Genomic DNA, 13,021 nt, shown 5'->3' with positions numbered 1-13,021 from the left:
GGAAATGTGGTCCTTGGACGGACTACAAAGTGCTACCAGGTGTAACGGGGCACTACGACTTGTACTGCTTCAGTACAAGTCCACTTCGCACTGCTTCAGTTGCGAGTGGTGCCTTACGTTATTTCACGTACACTAGTACGTGCAGAGGAAGACTTCTCTTTAAGGTAACTAGCTCAAAGAGGGTTAAATGAAAACTGTATTAATATAATTAAGTATCTCTTCTTTCTATCTGTTAACTCAAACTTAATTATAACTAATACCAAACAGGCAACTGAATTCTTATATTATCTTATCTGACTCTCTTTTTTGTTTATCTCTACAGCTGATTAGTCTGCGGAATAAATAGATATAATGGTCTATACCTATTTATGGATAACAATTCTGAACATCACTATATAAAGTAATATCCTCCAGATATTATCTACCTTTTAGATAATATATTAATTAACAACCTTTAAGTATTAATTTCATGTAACGATACACCCCGTTACAGATAAGACTTTTATTACATGTTTAGTATTAGTATATAATTAAGTTAGTAAAAAATGATAGAAAACAGAAGAACTTAATTATATTATTACAGTCATTTTTTGACTCTCTTTGAAGCAAGTGTTTTAAAGAGAGTACTCCTCTGCACGTATCTAGTGTACGTGAAGTGACGTGAGGCAGTGCGAAGTGGACTTGTACTGAAGCAGTACAAGTCGGCAGTGCCCCGTTACATAGGGGAGAATAACGCTTGTCCACAGCCCTTTAACTATTATACACTGCAACTTTACAATTGGACATCACTGTTTTCTTTTTAAACAAGATATTGACAAGCTACAAAATTCGAGCCAAAAATTCAGTAATGATAAAATTAAGTACCTAAAATGCCGACGCCGTGCGCCAGCGTGCGCTCTAATGAGGACCATTCGCAGCAGAAAAACACCGGGCATACATTCTTTAGCGAGTCGCAGTACTCATCATATCCGTATCTAGTGCAAGTAACCTTAAATAGCGTCTCATTCGTGCACCGTGGGACGCATGTCGTCGAACGACGCTTCGTCTTTCCAGGGCGAGTCTTGCAGGCCGTCCTAACAGAATTCGTTGTATCATCTAGTGAAAGTGAGCAACCGAACGGATCATGGGCAAGTCTTAATATGCAAGGCGCTTCGCGCAAGTCTCGACTGCAACATCATTTGTGCGTGCTGGTGCGCTCCGATTGCTTAAGTGTTTTCACGGCTTCCGGTGATGCGTTTGAGGTGGCGCTACCTTTCCAAGCTACCCGACTTTTCTCTATGAGTGGAAAAGGTCTACTGTTAGAGCGCAGTTCATCACTACCCCTTTCACCATCGTCAAAACGATTTGGAGATGCTACAACAGTGGCACTTGCCAGAAAATATAGACGAGCGAGTACGAGCAACAGAGGAGATGGAGATAGGTACAGGTACAGCAATGCGGATAAATATTCATTATTGAGGCCGAGGTATTTTACGCTTCGACACCCGCTTGATGAGGTCAAACCCGTGGTATTGAGCACAGTAGCAGACACTAATGAGAAAACATTTATCGTTGATTCAGCATTAGAAGCTGTTAATGTACTGGAGGATGCTACATCACTCATTTTGGTGACATTTAATCGTTCTGAGCAGGCATTTTGTGTTTTTCGGATCAATATGTTTCAGAAACTTTCTAGTGGTTTGACACCCAAACTACGATTGTTAAATGAACCGACAAGGATGAAGCAGCGATCTAAATGTAATCTGGAGGAAGTCCAGGTGCCAATTGAACCTGATTGGGTAGCGACGTTGTGGTGGAAAAGCCCGTTTTTGGGACCACGAAGCTCTGACTCGATGTTATCATCACCAACTCCTTCTCTTCTTATTACTTTACCAGTTACAGTTGTGACAAAGACATCGTCAATGTTGTCAAGTAATGATTCTAAGGTTGCATTTATTGCATCAGATGTCGACAATTCTCCATTATTGTGTCTTATGGATAAACACACGGGATCGCTTTTATTAAAACCGATTACACAGCGCGAAATTGCTACTGAATCGCATAGTATACAAGACAGGGATACCAACAGTTTTTGTATTGTACACTGTCGTGACGCCGCTCCAATCAAAGACGATTGTTCTGCAAAGCCCTGCGTAAAGGGGGAAGTGTCAGATTTCGAGAATTTTATTGATATTGTAGTGCTGGAAAACGATGGTGCGCTCGTGCTGTATAAAGCGCAACATCCGATTTGTCAACTTCTTCTTCCTGACTTAGAGCATAGATACAATTCTTATAAATCGAAGCATGAAAACAGCTTGGGAAATTTGCGATTCGAAACTAACGAGCAGCTAATTATAATTGACGAAGGGCAAGACCTCGGAATCGTGTATCCGGATTTATTTGATATCTCTCGCAGCGTGATATGGCGGTGTGAGCATCCGCTGAAAATGACATCTTCGTTGTTAGCCGAAGTTTTTCGGGTGCTCGATTACGTGGTTCCTTCTGATAATTTGTGTTTGTATAAGGCACATATTATATGCTCGGCACAGCAAAAAGCTCAAATGTCTGGACAAGAAGATGATTTTGCCGAGCAAGGACTTGAATGGCAGGCTTTTGTTGAAAGCATTTTAGGTCTGCTTCCACAGCAAAAATTTGATAATGAAGAAAAATTGCTCCTAAAAGAACAGGAATCAGCCAGCAATGTTGCGAATATTGCCGTGAGCTCACCATCTTTTGATATGCTTTGTGGTTGTGAATTCCACGACACGTACCATTATGTAAATGCGGCTCTTTTCGCTTCAATGGAAGCTCCAGCGACGAGACTTCTTCTCTTTAATAAAAGCGAAGATCGTGCTCAAGGCATTCCTATGAATAGCAAACTGTCTTTCATGAACGAATACTTAGAAATCGTTTTTGCAGGGCTTCATATGCTCTGCGAAGAATTTAAATTGTCAATCACACATTTTCAGCATCATTTACACTTAGCTAAGTTGCTGTTGACGATGGCCTTGCGACTGGAGCTTCATCCTTTCATTTCATATTATGAAGAGGATAATCGTATTTTACAAGGTCGCACAAAGTCGGCAGAAAATCATGTCGGGATGAAAAAATTCCTTAAATCTGAGCGAGATGGGCTGCTTTGTTTTGCAGCACATGGGTCTGTGCCTGACATACTTCTATGGCTGCAGGACAAAATGGCTACAAAGCCACCCACCATACAAGACTTTTCAACGCTTTTTGACCGTGTCGTGCAATCCTCTGTTTGTTCATATCGACAAAAAGTGAGTCCTCTTCGACGCACGCAGGCAGTTTGTCAAATTTTTAAGTTAATTTATCCAAGCTTGGACGAGAGCATGTCACAGGTGCAAACTACGCAATTGAATGCCTTCAAATTGATCATGTATCTCACCCAAGATTCGGTCGGTAAAAAAATATCATTGGATGATCTCCCGGTTGGTCTGAGCATTGTAATCATCCAGATTATCCATCAAGTCAAGCTCCACCCACCTAATTTCTTTACTGAGGATATTTGCGAATTTGTGGGCCGAGAAGACCTCAGTAAAAACACCAGCTTAGACCAACCAGATAATTATTTTGACACATCTAAAAGTCTGCGGCGACAGAAGGCCACCAGCAGAGCTGGAGACATTAAAACTAAAGCTGAGGAATACTACGATGATTGCGACGGGCTTGACGACGTTATAAATCGGAGCCAACCACTTTTTCCTTCTGATCGGAGAATGAAAGAGGTGGCACGACTGCTTCGCTCAAGTCGCCCGCTCTGTCTGAAAATTGAGAAATCACCAGATTCGTCAGATCTTGACTACGCACAGCAGCAGCAAGCTCGTTTGTTGCTTCTCTGCAAGCGATCAATGGCACTATCTGTGGCGCGTGGTATGGTAACGCTTGGCAATTACGAGGTTTCAAACGCACGGACGCAAATTTGGCGACTTCAAATTCCTAGGCTGCCTTTGCAAGGTCGTAAACCACCAACAAATGCCATTGTGGAGCTGGATTTGTCCGGTTATGCCAAAGAGCTGACGTATTGGCCTCAATTTCACAACGGTTGCGCTACAGGTTTACGCCTTGCTGCTCACGATCTCTCAGGTGTCATAAATCGCCACTGGATCAAGTACCATCGGCCAACAGTCAATAATCTTCCGCAGCAAGATTCAGCTAGCCAGCGGGCAGCAGCAGCTACGCCAACTGATAGAAACGGTCGCAACTTAGAGGAAGCTTATGCAGCCCATGCCGGATTATTGTTGGGAATTGGCCTTCGTGGTCATCTTAAGTGCTTGTCCATGGCTGATGTATACAATTATCTGTCCCTGTCAAATGAGATGGTAACAGTTGCAATTATGCTCGGCATGGCCAGCACTGCTGCACACTGTCGTCATAAGCGAACACATCAAAGTACAACAGCAAAGCCCGATACAAGCAACGAGGGCAGCCCCGCTTCACCGTTAGCGAATGAAAGCGATGAGATTGCACCACTCGATCATTTTTATTCGGTGCCCTTCGAGCTTGAGTCTTCAGACAAAACTCCACTTTTAGAAACAGGTTTAGAGCTGGCCTTGGAGCGATCGGTATCAAAAATGCTGTGTCTTCATGTTCCGTCATTGCTACCTTCACCTTTCGGAGGGTTTTCAGTGCCTGCATCGACACAAATCGCAGCACTGTTAGGACTTGGAATACTGTACCAAGGCACGGGTTTCCGGTTAATGACCGAATTACTGCTCACTGAAATAGCGCGATCTCCTACAAGCGCCCAATTCGTGGAAAATCTTAGCAATGCAGGATTGTCAAATGTATCATTTGATCAGATCGAAAGTTATGCCTTAGCAGCAGGAATGGCACTTGGTCTTATCACCCTTGGACGTGGTCAAACCACAATTGGAGACCCTGGACTGGCCGATCTGGAGATTGAGCAAACTCTACACAGATATATTGTCGGTGAGGCGAAACAGCATCGAGTCCCAAATGCAGCTGGAAGCTGCTTGTATCGTGGCCGTCGTTGGCAAGCGTTTGGGAGTATGGCTAGTGGCACCAGTTCAGCTGTTAATGGTGGGGCGCCAGACAATGCTGCTTCTGATAGCAATTTCGGCGCTTCGTCGGACCCAGGCCGCGAAACGAAATATTTTAATAATCGCACCGGAAATTGTGGAGGTTGCGAATATGTAAATCCTGGGGTGACGGCCTGCGCAAGCGCTTTAGCTCTAGGCTTCATGTATATTCAGACGAACAATAAGGCCATAGCAGCACAATTGGCTGTGCCTGATACTCTGATTCTCCTCAACGATGTTCGCCCAGACATTTTACTAGTTCGCACGCTGGCAAAAAATCTAGTTATGTGGAGGGACATCTCACCGTCAACGGAATGGATAGATCAGCACGAAGTCCCGGCGCAATTGCTTCATGCGTACACGTCACTGAAAACGCATGGAAAGGATATGACGCGAATGAAGTACATGAGCAGTTCGAAGTCAAGTTCTGATCATCACTTAATCTGTGAGGCCTATGCAAACATAACAGCTGGGGCGTGCATGAGTATTGGACTACGATTTGCTGGAACTGGAGACAGATCGGCGCGGGCTACGCTTCGATTTTTCCTTCTCCACTTTCGCGAATTACGATCAGAGGCTTCATCCTCGATTGTTAGTGAAAGATGCAACGTTGTTGCTGCTGCGACCCAGCGTGCAACTGTTGAACGAAGTTTGGCAGTTTGTGCGCAAGCGCTAGCTCTTGTTGATGCTGGATCTGGTCATACTGAAACGCTGTCTTTGTTGCGTTCTGTCACTTTACGTCAACGCTTAGACGCGGCAGTGAGCTATGGAAATCACATGGCCCTAAGCATGGCAATAGGTTTGCTTTTTCTTGGCGGTGGACGTGCCACTGTCTCGCGATCGAAAGAGGCGATTGCAGGGCTTGTCATCGCTTTGTATCCGATGTTTCCTGCGAATACGGCTGATAACAAATTCCACCTGCAAGCATTTCGTCACCTTTACGTGTTGGCGGTTGATACCTCGCGATTGCTGGAAACTGTGGACGTAAATTCAAAAATGGCGTGTGCCGTTCAAGTTGAAGTCGATATGTTACCTGAACCAAAAATGGAGCCATTGCGTCGAGTGCTGCAAAGTCCATGTCTTCTTCCTGATATTGCCACGATCCAACGTCTTGTTATCGCTGATTCTCGATACTATCGTATTAAAATTATGACGTCGCATGTTGCTGAAGAAAGACGACCTATTGTGACGAATCAAATAAAAACAGCTAACTCGTTACGACTGGAACTTTTACGAAACAAGAACGTGGTCTATCTTAAGCGCAGACATCGTGAAAAATCAAATTTTCTTGCCAACGATACCAACAATAGCGATGACAATCGATTAGGCAGCCTTTTTTGCGCGTACTTTACGCCGGCTGGTTTTAATGACAAAAGTGTCCGTGGCGAATCTAACAACGAAATTGACCAGCTGCATAGAATTAGTTGGGGCAGTAGCTGGTGGGCGACGCATATCAATTTATGGGCACTAGAATCTGTTCGAGAAGAACCACACTTGCTGATGCAGCCATATCTAAATGCGTTGCACGCACTCTTTCGCCTGCAGCAAGTGCCTCAGCTGGCATGTGCGATGGAAGTTATAGACCTGCGCTTATTTAGCGAACAGTGTTGTCATTACGTACCGCTTATGGAGAGCACATTCAAGTCGAAAGGTGATTTCAAGGCGATGGAAGAGCCCAAATTTATAGATAAAAGCTTGCCAATATTCGAGTTTGGTGAATGGCTTTCGATCCAAATGGAACAAGCGCTTGGCGTCCTCTGGCATCGAACATCGACATGTATTACGTCGTTTGCTTCAGCGCAAGTCCAACTACTGGCGGAAGCCGCACCATCAAGATTACACACGAAAGAAGCTCAGGATTTGATGGATCCTTTTCTTGCAAGTGTTTTAATGCGCTACTTTGCTAGTACTTCAATTAACTTTGAACGGCACTCAAGGCCGACTGAAAGAAATTGGAAAGACAACCTGCATCGAGTGCTAACAGCTTGTTCAAAAAGAACGCATTCATCGCTGGCACCGGCACAATTCCAATTGTCTGCTTTCCTTGACCATGACAATGTTTCAGAAGCTGAAAAGACGTTCTGGCTTAAGCTAGTTTCATTCATTCTATTTTCAATGTAATGCCTGCAGAAGATCAATTGCTTTAAAATGGATTTGCATGTACGACGTTTTCAATTTTACATTTTTATTTCTTCCAGACCTTTATGAATCAATCCAAAAGCTGACAACCAAGTGCTAAGATGAATCATACCTATCTATTTATTTCGGATTGAGTGATAAGTCGCCGTCAAGAACTTTGCCAGCAAATTTTGTCGGACGCCATCAACGCGGTTTGCATAGCTGAAGCGATAAATTCAGATAAGAATCGCTCGAATACTGTCACAAATATTGAGACTGGCTGTCGAGATCATCTGCGCATGAATTTCGCCACTATTTCTACCTGCTTTTTTTCTGTGGGGAATTCTTATTTTTTGTGCAACTTTTTTTGGCCACAGCACAAATCTCTCAATTCAATTTGGCAAAAGTGATTTTCATTTTACGTCTTTTGCGCGGCGACGATACACCCGAGGAAACTGACTCGAACGGCTTCTTAAATACTTCCGCACGTGGTGCAATAATACCTTGAGCTGCTGCACCAGTAGCGGATGTTTGAGACGAATCATGGTCAGCAACTACCGTTGCCACATCCGGGCAATCGTCTCCAATCAAAGTCGTTCCACTATGGTAACGCTTACCTGTACTTTCAGAAGATGTCATCAACACCATCGATTTCGCTTTAAGTGGAAAAGTTGTAACTAAGTCAGTACCATTCGCTTCAGCCCCATCAGCTGCAGGATTTGGACTTCCTGGTTGCGAAAAGCTGCACTTGTTGTTCACCAATTCCGTAACTATTAATGCTGCCTTCTGGCTGCTGGACAAGCTGTCGCCATCTTCCGGCAACTGCGAACTCTCATTAACTGAAGGCGAAGGACTCGGAGCGGCCGCCTCCTCCGCTTTCTTCTCTTCCTCTTTCTTTCTTCTTAAAAACTCACGACGGATAACACGTGCGGCAGCCCGTCCACCCATCTCATCAAACACGATGTCCGGCAACAGTTTCCAGACAATAGGAGTGACCCGAACATCCATTGAAGGCGTTCGTTTGTTCCACCGATACAGGTCGTTGCTTTTAAAATAATCCACTGAACTATCAATGTTTACCTCACGACTGCGTAGGTGGCGGCGGTCAACGTCAAATCCTACGTAGAAGCATACACCGAATTTTTGGACCTTAGCCGGCGACTGAGTTACAGACTGACATTTGGACTGCCCGCTAAATCCAGCGTCCCCATCTGTAACGTGACCCAACGGATACTTCTTCGTATAGACTCGCAAGCTGCAGAGCGCTGGGTTGTACGCTAAAGCCTCGACTAGTTTACGCATACGAGACTCACAAAAACTACACCACGCCTGTTCTTCCTCTTGCTTGACCGTGTATACCTCGACAGCCAGGTAGTGTTTGTGAACGGCAAAAAAGTCAGACGGCTCAAACAGTGGTCCCCATTCCGATCCGCCCTTGTTTAGCACGTCTTGAACAATGACCAAGCCACGCTTAAATTCCACCTTCATCACCGCCAAACTGTGCGTCGAGACATTAAACGAAGAATTCATCGAAGGGTATGCTGGCGTCAAAATCGGCATCACTTGATATCTAAAAATACGACATTTACAACAACATTTGAGAGCAGCGTCAGAAGCAATGCGTGATACAGCATAGATGGCCCACCCACCGATTGTGACCTGCATTAGCATTCCAGATTTCCAGACCGAGTTTAGTGTCGTGCGACTTGCACAATTGAATGGCGAGTGGCCACTTCCAGTTGTTTAGTACCATAAAGAAACGGAGTAGCAAAGTTGAGGGTGCAGCTGTTGGATACAGCTGATTAATAAAGCAAACCAAGATACACCAATTGACGCCTCCAAGGTACCCCATCTTGTTCGAGTATAGTCCACGTCGTTTGGCCCAGCGTCTGACAATTCGAAGCACACATATGAAACTTTCTCGATTAGGTGTTAACTTGATCATCAATTCCGTCACACGAGGACCATTAAGACTTTTCTCAGTGGCCGGATCTACTCCAACAAGTACATGATCGTCTAATATATTGAGATTCTCTGGAATTGAGTTCCGTGGAAGGATAGCTATCTGAAGATCAATGTTAATTTCCTCATAGTCGAAGGTAATAAGTGGCACAATGGCACCTTCAATTGCCACGAGCTGCGAAACTTTAGGATGTTTTAAAAATATTTCTTTAAGTGAAGAGAAGAAATCTTCCCGCGAGACATGGCGAGGCGCGACGCAGATAGTATCGATATCAGCTCCAGGCTCGTTGACGCCCAACCTGTATGAACCCGAGACAAGAATCTGGCCACCAGCGTCTGCTGCCATCTCCTCCGGCACACCCTTCTCCATACATACTTTCTTGACCCAAGAACGAAAGATGGTCCGCAGCTCCGCTAGAATTATTGAGCGGCGCGTAATATTTAAGTCCGATTCGGTCGGAAAGTGCTCGTCCATGAAGCTTTGCAATTTGGCCGACTGCTCCAAGTCCTTCGGCTCCGGAGGCGTCGTCCGAATCGCCTTGTACGCTTGCTCTAGCACGTAAGGTGCCACGGTGAACGTCGAGCTCTGCATGGGCGTGAACTGGGGGCCTGTCGCTTCGCACTTTCTGTTAGTCGAAGCTGTCTCTGTTTAGTCTTGGCCTCATTGGATGAAAACGCTTTTGTTTTATTGGTAATAAATGGGCACCAAGAATTAGTTTATACCGGTTGCATTTTTCTAGCAAATTTTTGTTCATGGACGACATCGAGATACTTATGCCACGAACCAAGTGCGTGTGAAGATTCAAAAAGAAAAGGTGCAATGCTCTGAAATATTTATACCTTTATATGTCTCTTTAGAGCGGCGCATGACCGGGCGTCGCTCAATAAGGCAAAATTGAAGCAATACATAGTCAACAAGGATGCAGTTCTTAGCGTCGGAACGTAAGGAGAATTGATTTTACAGCTTGATTCAACGCTATATTAGTATATTTGTGGATTCTTTCTGATGCAGCCGATCGAAGGTTGTCGTGCGAGAGGACGTGCGCAAGGATGCTGAGGGGTTTGAAGATATTGACGACTTTTGGGTCGATGAGGACTCGATGCAGGATGACTCCATAGACGATGATGATTGTAAGTGTGTTTCGCTGTCGTAGCTATCAAATGTAAAGATGCGGACACACTGTGCAACATTTGACGCTTTATGTTATGGGGAGCAGCGCTAACGATGTCGGACAAGGAATCTGCGGACACGTCAGGCGATATCTCCGAGCCAAGCGAGCACGAGGTAGAGCTGCCAGATATTGGTAGTCCCAATTTAAGCGATCGCGAAAGTATGGAAATTGAGACAAAACCTATACTACCGCGGCTGCGTAGTAATAGTAGCCGAACAAACGAAGAAAAGAAGCAAGAGGAGAACGCGCCCCCTTCTCCTATCCGAAGCGATGTGTCGTTTGATTTTAACGGCTCCCTTCATGGATCCGTAGATAGTACGAAAATTGACACAAACGTCACGATGCGTGATCTGCGCAAGAAATCGACAGAGAAGGATGTCAAGGAAAAGCCTCGTCGACGAGGATTGGTAAGTGACCGAGGCTTTGATGAAGACGCAACCAGTCCTTTCTCTATCAATGAGGATCATGTGACGCCACTATCGAACGGTATAAGCTGCATTTATGATTGCTCATGATAAACTAATTTATTAATGTTTAACGTACAGCCAGCGACCGGTTTTTGAAGTCCACTCCCTCCTTTTCCGACAAGACTTCACTGTCGCCTAATATCAGTAAGGAACTTTTCAAAAATGGTAGCGCTACTAGCGACATAATCGAAGATAAACCCAAGAAAAGTGAAGGGAAGGGAAAAAAAGCAAAATCCGTTGTGAAACAGTCAAACGGTAATGTGAAGAAACGTCGGATTAGGCCAACGGGCAATTATGGCTATCGTACGATTCCACCCGCAACCGACACCTCGATCCAATCTGTTCAGACTGATGACGACATCGACGAATCCTTTGAGGCTCAACATGACTCAGGCGGCGAAAATGGGGATGACAGCTTTTACAATGAGCCAGACGCACCCACAGGTCCGGTACGTGATCGGCTGCCTGAGGCATCCAAGATTTTAGACAGCAAAATAAAAGACGAAGTGTGGGACGGCAGTGGCTTGCGTCGATCAAAGCGAAGGCGTTTTAAACCACTTGCGTGGTTTAAAAGTGAGCATATGGTTTATGAACGTACATTTGTTGGTGTCGGCACTGTCATGCCTACTGTCGTGGGTGTGGAGCGTCTTGGACATGATTCCCCATCGTCAAAACGCACGAAAGCCAAGCCACCGTCCAAAAAGACAAACAGCAGTAGACCATTGGCTCTTAAGGAATTGCCTAAAGTCGTTCAAAAGCAAATTGTGGAAAGCGAATGGGCATCACTTTACGACAGTCAGGCGGGCTGTATGAATGATCTTAACATTATCTGCCGCTCGAGCGAAATTCGCGTGCGTAAGCTTCCTACCAAAGAGAGAGGCGGAGCAGTTGTTCATGCTTACGCAGGACAAAGCTTTAATTTATTCAGTCCGTCGCCTTTTTCTCGGTGGATCTCGGGTCGTGTCGTATTGCCTCCAGGAGCGTGGAAAGAACCCGAGGGAGTTGGTCAAGCAGTGCAATTATTTTACGTGACGGGGTGTCAGCCAAAATCGCTTGAGGTGGCACTTGCTCCTGAGACTGATGACGATTTTTTCACGAGCAAATTTACGACGCATTTTTTGTTAAGCCCAGGCGACGAGTTCTATGTCCCGCCTGGTAACGTATACTATGTCAAGAACCATTCAACTTCCGCGGACTGCGATTTGCGCTTTACTATATTAAAACCTGAAGAGCTTCAAATGGCGGATAACAATGAATCAGATGTAGAAAAGGAGAAAGGAAAAGAGGAGCCTCTGGTTACTACTGAGCTTCTTCAAGAAGCGGCTAAAATTGTGAATAGCCCTCTTAAGGGCGAGAAGGCCGCGGATATTGACGTGGACTCTGACACGGTTTAGCAATGCGATGTAAAGTTTTGGAAATGTTTATTCGATTTTTTTCTTGTCTATTTATTATATCCATATGTGTAAAATGTCAAGTATCAAATAGAATTGATTTATATAGCGACCTTCTCTTAGTATTATTCAAATGATACAAAAGTATAAAAACTTGTAGCAAATACCAAAGACTCAATTATGACACAATTTGGTTGCCAAAAGGAGTTGATAAAAGCGCCAAAAAAGAGCAAAATCGAAGGGAGAGCGTTAGTATCGCCTACGTTTGATAAAGCTCGCCAACAGTCAGCGTTTGTGCTTTCGTGAGACAAATTTCTAAGCATTTTGTTCGGCGTAACATCCTCGGTCGTATCTATTTTCTTACATTTCGAAGACGACTGCTTAAAAAAGTATGGCAAGGTTTGAGGAAATTTAATTGGCTAAAATTAATCCCGTTTGTCACGGTCTAATTGGTCATTATAAATTATATTTAAAGGTGACGCCATTGTGCGGAAGAAATCTAAAGTAATATATATTCAATTGCGAAACCCCGTTGCACTACTTCTGATTTTTTTGCGAGGGCCTTAAACTACTTGGCGCGTCTATTTTTCTATCTAAGATAATCCACAAGCCCAGCGTTTGCGTGTGTCATGGCCGACTATGAGAGATACTTGCTGCTGCATGATTTCGGGCAAATGCGGTATGTAAATTCTCTAAGAAATTACGTGATTCGTCAGTTATACCCATGTATCATAGGATTCTCTCTTGTTTCAGCCAGAGGGTGAATTGCTGCAATACAACGACAAGAAGGACGGACGCTTCATAGGTAAATTTTCTGCTCACCCGCCACCGCGTACTTGTGCAGCCAATTGACGGCAGTTTGACGCCGA

At 44.6% G+C, this 13,021-nt stretch overlaps 3 protein-coding genes across 3 annotated transcripts; 2 read left to right on the top strand and 1 right to left on the bottom strand.

The window, feature by feature from the left end:
* Window positions 1-869: 869 nt before the first annotated feature.
* Window positions 870-7,163, top strand: CCR75_005107 (uncharacterized protein; the record flags this gene model as incomplete). The annotated part of the gene is made up of 1 exon (XM_067963190.1): window positions 870-7,163. One exon carries the CDS (start codon window positions 870-872, stop codon window positions 7,161-7,163), a length of 6,294 nt encoding a protein of 2,097 aa, XP_067820069.1.
* CCR75_005106 (uncharacterized protein) lies at window positions 5,134-9,714 on the bottom strand (the record flags this gene model as incomplete). The annotated part of the gene is made up of 2 exons (XM_067963189.1): window positions 5,134-8,730; window positions 8,810-9,714. The coding sequence occupies 2 exons, from the start codon at window positions 9,712-9,714 to the stop codon at window positions 7,548-7,550; spliced, it is 2,088 nt and encodes a 695-aa protein (XP_067820496.1). The 3' UTR covers window positions 5,134-7,547.
* Window positions 9,715-10,070: 356 nt separating this feature from the next.
* CCR75_005105 (uncharacterized protein) lies at window positions 10,071-12,265 on the top strand. The gene is made up of 3 exons (XM_067963188.1): window positions 10,071-10,253; window positions 10,340-10,780; window positions 10,840-12,265. Exons 1-3 carry the CDS (start codon window positions 10,223-10,225, stop codon window positions 12,153-12,155), a joined length of 1,788 nt encoding a protein of 595 aa, XP_067820067.1. The 5' UTR covers window positions 10,071-10,222; the 3' UTR covers window positions 12,156-12,265.
* The last annotated feature ends 756 nt before the right edge of the window (window positions 12,266-13,021 follow it).

The sequence above is a fragment of the Bremia lactucae genome (assembly GCF_004359215.1).
Source record: "Bremia lactucae strain SF5 chromosome Unknown BlacSF5_NotPlaced_49_SHOA01000009.1_1371882bp, whole genome shotgun sequence".
Classification (NCBI taxonomy): domain Eukaryota; phylum Oomycota; class Peronosporomycetes; order Peronosporales; family Peronosporaceae; genus Bremia; species Bremia lactucae.
This window is presented reverse-complemented; position numbering and strand designations above follow the sequence as displayed.